The sequence below is a fragment of the Cryptomeria japonica genome, chromosome 11 (genome assembly GCF_030272615.1).
Source record: "Cryptomeria japonica chromosome 11, Sugi_1.0, whole genome shotgun sequence".
In the NCBI taxonomy this organism is placed as follows: Eukaryota; Viridiplantae; Streptophyta; class Pinopsida; order Cupressales; family Cupressaceae; genus Cryptomeria; species Cryptomeria japonica.
In genome coordinates, this window is record NC_081415.1 from 687,031,696 (window position 1) to 687,041,515 (window position 9,820).

Below are 9,820 nucleotides of genomic sequence, written 5' to 3' on the forward strand. Positions count from 1 at the left end.
ACAAGATGAATCGGGGAGGGGCACTACATTCTCCCCCCTTGGGCTCGACTTACTCGTGGAAATCATCAAGGGTTAAGTTGAAAGCATACACACATCAACCCAAAACTTCTTAATTCAAACATTTCCTAGCCCAAAGTAAGATAATGACAACAAGAGTTTCCTTACTGTGCTTCAATTATTCAAGGGAATGCATTACATAAGAGATAAAACAGGTCACACAACTCTTACTATTTACAATAAGCATGCTAAATCCTTAAAATATCTTGAAGAGAACTTTATTTAACTATATTTTGAAAGACTAAAACTATAATTCATATCTCTGAGTTAGCATCTATAAACAAAAATCACAATAACTCACACCATTCAAGCATGGCAGCAGTCCTTTAACATCTAGTTACACGCAATTAAGAAGATAAATATGCATTTTACACAATATTTTACTCATAGGCACATTCTTATATTATTTAAGAAGTCACATGTCGTACACCTATATGAGGAAAATTTGAATAAACTTCCTTCCAGACAGAATAAGATCAATAGAATCTTATAATTACCCAAAATCTAGATCCTATAGTTTCAAAAAAAATAGGATTTACAGTATTCAAACTACTTAGTCTCTACCACACTTCCGCTACGATACTCTGATACAGACATTCATGCATCTTTCATCCAATCAAATTATTTAAGGAACTCTAATCCATTAATTATGCATGATACATATACACATAAGCACTCATTGAAGGTATGAAGTGAACAATTATTTCCCTTTAAACTATTTCATATATTACATACTTCTCAAATCCAAATGCATTTCTATCTAACATTCCATAAAATCCTAAAAGTTACTGGTACATTTCATCTCATTAACATATTTCATTTATTCAACCGATACTAACATTATCTAATTGTTCCTTAAGTCTAGTGCACTTCTCTGTGGTGTCCTCCCTTGCACATACTATCAAAGGTTCAAATTTAACATGATAGAAACAACACTTTACTCATGACAAGAGCCCATAATACTTCCACATTCAGAATGGCCACTATGGATGACAAAAGAAAGAAAGTCAAACGAAAGATCATTAAATCCAACATAAATCATGAAAAGAAAGAAAAATTTGCCAGCAAAATCAATCAAGAAATAAAGTGTGACAAGTGTCACCACAAGAACAAAATAAATGAAAGAAGAAATTAGTGGTCAATCCTAAAATAAATAAATCCAAAAATCAAATTAACTCCAATGATACTTCACACAATACACAAAATAACCAACTCATCCAATCTACATCACGAGGTGACCAATATCAGTCACACCAAAGGGAGTAACCACTACACAACACCCTGAATGTGTTAGAGAGTGTGTACCAAACATATAAAACCATAAGTTTATTTATCTATATTCATTTTAATGTAATACAGTCCTTTATGATATTCTAGACAAGTATCCTTCATGAAAGATAACATATGCAAGGAGGAAATAAGGTGTCGCATACATTCACAAGGAATACAATCATACATGATTAATGTTCAAGATATCCTATCTATAAATTTATCATATTTACCAAGTTATAATAGAAACAAATGTTAGGACTTCAATTAATCACTTGATGATATACTATAGCATACACCATTTCAAGATCAATGCTCAATAAATAGCATGGAGATGATCAGAATGTTCTACATGATGTCATTGAACAATTTAATCAATCATATATTCACAAAAGTAAATTACTCATAACATATAAATCTCATTATTTTAGGCAAAATTTAATATCATATTTCAATCACTCCCACTCCAACCACCTATGATGATTTACCAACATACCCTTAGCTAATCAATTGTCTATATTAAGCATAAAACTAGATATCATAGCCTTACATACAACTTACTTTATCTCCATTTTCATTTCATGTCACATAAATTCAAGTACATGCTTGCATTATTCTATTCAAACTCATATCCTATCATCGTATAACTATAATCATTTGTAGACTAAGTATTTTCAAAAATTCAAGGAAAATTGTCATTTAGAGTCACAATACAACTTCATACAATTTATTATCAATCCATCCTAATAGAATTCGTTAAGAAAACACTTTCTCAAAATTTAAATAAGGTAAGGATATAGCATCTTTTCTTAATATATCCATTTGATCAAGCAAAATATTTCATCAAAACCGCACAACTCCTACTCAAGTTGATTTTATCTTGCCAAACCAAATAAAGACGCAATGCTATGACTTCATTCAACACACATATTATATCATGATCTTTTAACTTATTAGTTCGTAAAAACTTTATACATTATTTATGAAAAAAAATATTCTATCTCACTAATTCTTCTTCAAACAAAAATATTGAATGCTATGCATAAATTTTGATCTTCAATGCAAATTTATTCCATCCAAACTTCTCTTTTAATGTATTCAAAATCATATTTGTCATTGAGTATTCAATGCTTCTGCTTAGTGTTAAGAAGCTCTTAAGTTCTATAAATCTTTTATCCAAATAGAGAGAAGAGGGAGAAAAGCATTGTCAAAAAATCAATATAACCAAAATTGTACATGAACAATTTGAATTTTCCTAGACATGCCACATTTATTGTACCATGCAGCTATTTACATCATTTTCTAAGATATGCAAATTCAACCTCCCATGAGGTCTCCTAACATTACAATTGCAACTAGAAATCTCAAGTCCTTATTGAAAGATATGATTTACTCAAATAGTCTTTTCTTAAATGCAGATTCACACACATATATATAAACACCCGATGGTTCTATTTGGTACCCACACAACACCAACTAACACTTTACATTTTACGAAGAAGGGTAAGGGAAGGAGAAGGGCATTATTAAGCTACTATTTTCTATCTAGTGATGCAACTCATGCAAATTCTTCTATTTTCTCATCATGATGTATACTAAATCATTATTATATGCATAATACAAGCACTTCATCTTACTATTCATAAGCAAATCAATGTAACAACCTAATTAGTTAAGAGAACATGCATAATTTTCTCTCATTCTATAGCATACTTATTTATATAGGGAAAACAACCTCTACTACTCAGGTAAGCACTAGAAATACAAAGCAGGAAAGATCGCATAGAATCATATATACATTAGTCACATCCAGGAGACATGCATAAGAAATGAATACACATATTGCACACAAGTATGATTTCTAGAAGAGATTAGGGAGAAAGACAAAGTATAAACATATAAGGCCTCCTAAGTTCCAATGACATTTTCCTTCACAAATCACAAACAACAACTCAAGTCAAGAGACCATTATAGTACACCACACAAGGCCAAGAAAAATAACCTTAACCAGAGATCCCAGTGTTTGCAACACGGGCTCTGATACCAGATGTAATGCCTGCCAAAATACCCTAGAGAAATAAACCAAAATCTACTAACAAAAAGAGATATATATTTTTTCTTTTAAGATAACCATTACAACTACGCTATTAATGCAACGTTACTACCATTATTCATCAATGCATCGTTAACTATATACATGAATACATAAATCAACAAGAACATAACCATAGAAACATATTACGCAAGTGGAATAACCATTAACATAACTCTATATAAACTCATACAATGCAAATACATTCCCTAGGGTATCTCAACCTCACTACTTGACAAAATCTTAACACGTCTCATTTTCATCTTAAATTATCCTTAAGGTCATACTTACAATTTCACACAATACAAACATATAAATACTATCTCTTTAGTTCACATAAAACTATACTCTAACATTACATAAATGAGTATCCAATGCATCAATTAATATACAATGAGAACTCTCCTAAACTACTATGTCATATTCCCTTTCAATTTACATCAACAAATACATGAAGATACATAACTTAGGGGCACATAATCTCATCTACAAATACAAATCATCATGATAAAATGTTTTCTATTCCAAGTACATAGAAATCAACTCCAAAGAATATCCACATAATGAAGAATCCAAGAATCCAATCCACGCACGCTAACATCCAAGAAGAAGAATATCCCAATGGAAGAAGGCATCAAACCACCCGACCATGTGGAACCAAATAGGAACCACCCCCCATGCTAGGAGATGGAATGGGGTTCCAACACTCACTCAAGACCTAGGTTGGCACCTAACAATCACGAGACTCAACATAGCGCATAATGATCTCAACACAACAATAATCACATGACAACACAAGGCTGAAATCAACAATAAACTCTTCTAGAGGCATACACTAAATCATGGCATATGGACATGGTCACATGTAGGAAATGAGTGTCATCACATGTTGTCCTCATATAAAAGGGAATGTGGCCATCCTTACTAGTCACGCTCCTACGTGCTAACCTCACAAAGAAGGTAGGTATGCACCCATAGTAGACATGGATGATATCCTCACAAAGAAGAGAAATCCATACTCCTGATAGACATACAAGCTACCCTCACCAAAGAAGGGTGAAAACAATCCCTTAACAGACATGTGGAGCCATCTCAACCTATGTGAGTACAAGGGAGATTAGCTTGTCATCTCATATGGACCAAACCAAATAGAATTATCTTATTAGGTGAAACCCAAAACTAATCAATTATTAAATGTTATCACTGAATTACAAAAAGGAAAACTCCCAATGTGCCCTGGTGGTCTAGGTGCCAAGCAACCTAACTCACGTGACCTCGGTCATCACAAGGAAGCCCACTCCCCCTAATCATATGCCAAGCCATAGGGTATCACATAAAAAAATACAACACAATAGTAACATGAATCTCAAAATGGAAAGCATCCAAAAGTCATTACAAAACTGATAAAATTGAATCACAAAGATGGTCATCAACATACAACCAAGAGACACTTGGCAAGGATCAATCCATAAGATCATAATACCAAAGTGCAACAATAAAGAGAGCCTCAAAAATGTCAAATACACATAAATAGGGGCAATACATGAATCCAATAACATAGAATGATCCTCCACAGTGAGGCACAACATAACCTCTCGTTGGAGCTACAATTAACCATCCTCAACAGCAAGAAATCACTCAACTTGTTGGAGCAACATATCAAAACCTCAACGGACAAGCACAAAACCACTTGTCGGAGCCCAAATATATTCACACACATCGCAAATGAATGGCACAGTGCCAAAAAACCATCAAACATACTACAACAAGCCTCTGGAATGAAGACCCCACAAAGAAATCAACTGAGGGACTCAAAACCCAACCCAAAAATCTATTTACACTACTTTGGCACTATTATAGCCCAGAATAGTGCTATTATTCTTTGTTTTAGCGCTACTGTAACAAGGGACCAACTCACGAAAAAACGGGATACAAAGATACTCAAATTTTCCCAGATTCGGGCATGGGCCTTACAATGGCATAAATATGATCCAGAAGTCACTAAAAGCCAATAAGAAACCAAAACAAAGCCTTGTTAAGACCAACAATACAACGCATTCAATAATTCCAACTTATACCGACAATAACTTGCACAGAAAAGATTATAGACATAGCCACTCCATATCTAATCAAACCAAATGGACACAAGACAGGGTGTGCAACAACAAATAAACCTCACAAAACCAACCATTACCACAATACATTCACAACCAACTTATAATCAACATACGCAAATGCCCTTCTCCAGCAATACAACACACATATTCAAAAAATCAAAATGCAAGAATGGAAAATGATCTCCAACCTGGAAGTAGAGTGATGGTAATGCAATCATAGAAGAGCAAAAATCCAACCAACAAGCTTTCCAAAATTCAACCCAACCAAGCAATTCTCACTCCAAGCAATTCTAAAATCCAAAAGTCGCAAAAAGATATCTAGAAGCACACCCACAAAAATGCTCACAAAGCCAATAAATAGAATCTCATTCAAAACTACAGAAGAGTATCCGCCAATCAAAATATTCCAATAAAATATATTCTATACCAATCCCCCTTCCAAAAATCGACGTAAGAATATAAAATAATATTATTTACTTACCCTCAAATCTCAACCAATAAAATAAATCAAAGGCAATATAAATAAATGCTCCAATTAAATATAAAACCACAAATAATATAAATAAATAAATAAATAATATTATCCTTGCAATCACAACTCCAAGAGGGCCAATCATAACAAGGGGTAGGTACATAAATAATAACAAATAAATAAAACAACAATGCAAATAAATAAATAATCAAAACAATAAATAATTAGATAAACAATAAATAATCCAACAATAAATAAATAAATAAATGTATGGACAAATAGAAATACCCATCCACTAATTAAACAATAAATAAATAATAATCCAATAAATCAAAAGCTCAAATAATAAATCAAAACCAATATAAATCAATAATAAATAACCAATAAATAGATGAGCCTTTAAAGCAGCAAATGCCTTTTGTCACCCATGCTTTAGCAGAGCACCCCTGTGTAAGTGCCAATGGTTTGGAGGAGTGCAAGAGGTTCCACCAAATGGATCTACCTCCATGGACTAGCTCATTGTTGTTGACTCTAGTATTGTTGATGAAAGGCTTAATACTCTCCCAAGCCTTTCAGATAGACTTGAAGACATTCAAGCCCTAAACTGATACCACGAAGTCTCCAGCCACAAGGTCACAAAAAGGTAGGGATTTCCAAGATTTGGCCTTTTTCGGTGCAGCCGTCACAATGTTATTCCTAATCAGAACCTTCCAAGGTTCATTGCCATCAAGTGCTAGAAAGATCCATTTTGTTGCAAGAGAAATCCCTTGGATTCTCAAATATTTTAGTCCTATCCCTCCCAAAATCTTGTCCTTATGACACCATTCCCATTTCACATAATGCATCCTTTTGTTACCTTTTCGATCAGACCAAAGGAAGTTCCTAATGGTTTTTTGAATTTCTAGGATCTAGTAATTAGGGAACATCCATACTGAAGAGTAGTAAATGTTGTAGGAGGAGAGAATTTTTTGACACGCCTACACTCTCCTGGCGAGTGAGAGATACCTATTAACCCATTTGTTAAGCTTTTTGTTTATCTTGCTTCTAACCCAAAGCCACATCTCTTTGAGGGATGGAGATATGGCAAACGGAATTCTCAGGTATCTAACTATTTTATTGGGCCCTCCCCATTGGATCCCAAACTGTTGTAGCCACTCAGAAGGTTGATCCTCCCACCCAAGCATGGTAGATTTGCTCTGAGAGATTTTAGCCCCTGATATTTCTCCTAGGAATTAGATTTTTCCTTCCAGGGCCTCCATATTCGGTTTATTGAGTTCTATAAAGAGTGTCATGTCATTAGCAAATTGAGCATTGATCAGTTCCTCACCATTCAGAAGTTTGATCCCCTGGACATTAGGAGAAATGGTAGAGTCCCTTAGAATGTAAAACAGAGCATTAGCTGCAATAATGAAGAGAGCAGGGGCTAGGGGGCAGCCCTGTCTAATAGATCTACTCAGAGTTATATTCTGTGACAGGGAATTGTTAACTTCCACCTGGGCCAAAGCATCTTTGAGGAGAACCATTACCCATTTACAAAATTCGGTTGGAAAGCCAAATGTTTCTAACATCATCAGAATGAATCCCCATTCTACCCTGTCGTATGCTTTCTCGAAGTCTAGGAGAAACATGGCCGCATTATGTCCTGAAGTCTTCACCCATTCCATGGCCTCCTAGCTAGTAATTAGATTTTCAAGGATATATCTTCCTTTGATAAATCATGTTTGCATGGAGAAATTGAACTTAGGAAGTAAATTCTCCAGTCTGATCGCAAGAACCTTAGCCAATATTTTGTAGGATACATTAAGAAGTGTTATCAGTCTCCAGTTCTTGATAAGAGACTTGTCTCCATCTTTGGGAAGTAGTTTGATAATCACACTGTTAATTCGTTCCCCTAAGGAACCAGTAACAAATGCCTCAGAGTAAAGCTCATACAAGTCTTGACAAACCCAGTCCTCATTAGCTTTATAAAACTCTACCGTCAGACCATCCAGGCCTGAAGATTTATCGTTATTCAGACTTTTAATGGCACCTTTTAGTTCTTGCACAGTGATGGCCCTCCTCAAGTCTTGCACATCCTCCACTGAAATCTTAGAGGGGATAATCCTTCTGTATTTTTCTCTAGCCTCCCGAGAGTTAGAGGAATCTTCAAATGGGAAGAGACCTTTGTAGAATTGAAAGAATGCTTCCTTGATATCCTCCGGATCCTTTACTTCTTTGTTCTCTATCCAAATCCTATCAATTTGTTCTCTACACTATTTTTGCTTCAGCATATTGAAGAAGAACTTAGATCCTTTATCCCTGAATTGCATCCAATGAGCCTGAGCCCTGATCATGGCCCCCCTGGTCTTAGTCTATTGATGATTCCTGAGGTTATCCCTAGCCAGGGCCACTTTTTGAGATAGTTCAACATTGCAAGGATTGTCTTGGATCTCCACCTCGCATAAGTGAAGGTTGTCAGATAGTGCTCTCTCTTTCCACATATAATCCTTAGCTTTCTTTTGTCCTATGGTTTGCAGCAGAACCTGCCAACTATTGAAATTTTGATTCCATCTGTCGACACTAGAGTTCAACTTTTTATTGCTCTTGTTAAACAACCTAATAATCTTTACTGCACTCAACACATTTGTGTCTTTTAAAAGATTGGAATTTAGAAAGAATTTATCCTTAGCAATTCCTTGTCCCTCAGAGGAGTCTTTGAGCCTAATTTGTGAAATGATAGGATGATGGTTTCAAAGTGTGGTCAGATAAACTATCACTGCATTGCCATTCTTGCCAAGGTCAAAGGAGAAGTGTTCTCTGTTAACATAGAATCTGTCCAGCCTACAATAGATCCTATGTTTTCCTCTCTGATAATTGCACCAAGTGTACTAAATTTTAGTGTTTTCCTTCTTATTGCAGAACAGGGGGTCAAAAATCTTATTCCAACTTTTCATTCTCTCCCAATGTAATTTCTTCATTCCTTTCCATTCCATAGGGACACCTCCACTTTTATCTTCACGAGCTTCAATCATATTGAAGTCACCCCCAACAATCCAAGGTATATTCGGTAATGCAGCGATCCAATCCCACATTTCAGTTCTCTCTCTGTAGTCATTGGAGGCACAGACTGAACAAGTTCCAAATCTGATACCATTGTATTCTAAGGAAACCCAGACCGCTCTGTTACACGGCAAGCATCCTTGGTTCACTATGTGCTCCTTCCATTTGGGGTTAATGAGTAACCCAACACCTCCTCTACCTATATCATGCTTTGAGCAAACCTTGATAGAGTCTTTCCATATAAATTCTAGGTTGAGTTCCAAGGTAAACTTGACAGCCTTGAGTTCTTGAAACATAACAAAGTCTGCATTCTTATGCTGACTGACAAACTTCCTGACAATCTGCTTCCTGTCTGGAGATTCCAGACCCCTAATGTTCCAAGAGATGCACTTCATCTTTACAAGGTGTATTATTTTTATTCTTTGGATGCCTTAAACTTGTTAAAGCATCTCGGGAGATCTTTCTTCTCCTTATTATTCCTTCTATTATTAGAACCCTTGTTTTTGGATCCCAGAGGTCTACCTCTTCTTTTTCTAAGAAGTGCCTCAGAATTCTCATTATCCATTGTCCATTCTCCTGTGCACTCCTCAGCCTGATCCTCATCCTCAACCTCAGATGCCTTCCTATTGTCACCCTGACTAGGGATCTCTGGGATCTCAAAGCAAGGATGACAGGCTGCCTGACTGGGATATCCTCAGAGTTAGATTTAATCTTCAAGTCTCCCATAAGCGGACTTATAACATGTTGGAAAAAGCTTGCGATAAACTCTATTTG

The 9,820-nt window shown here is 35.5% G+C and overlaps 1 protein-coding gene across 1 annotated transcript; it reads right to left on the reverse strand.

The window, feature by feature from the left end:
• Nucleotides 1–7,239: 7,239 nt before the first annotated feature.
• On the reverse strand, nt 7,240–7,671 carry LOC131038125 (secreted RxLR effector protein 78-like). Its single transcript, XM_057970451.1, has one exon. The coding sequence runs from the start codon at nt 7,669–7,671 to the stop codon at nt 7,240–7,242; it is 432 nt and encodes a 143-aa protein (XP_057826434.1).
• Between the last annotated feature and the right edge of the window lie 2,149 nt (nt 7,672–9,820).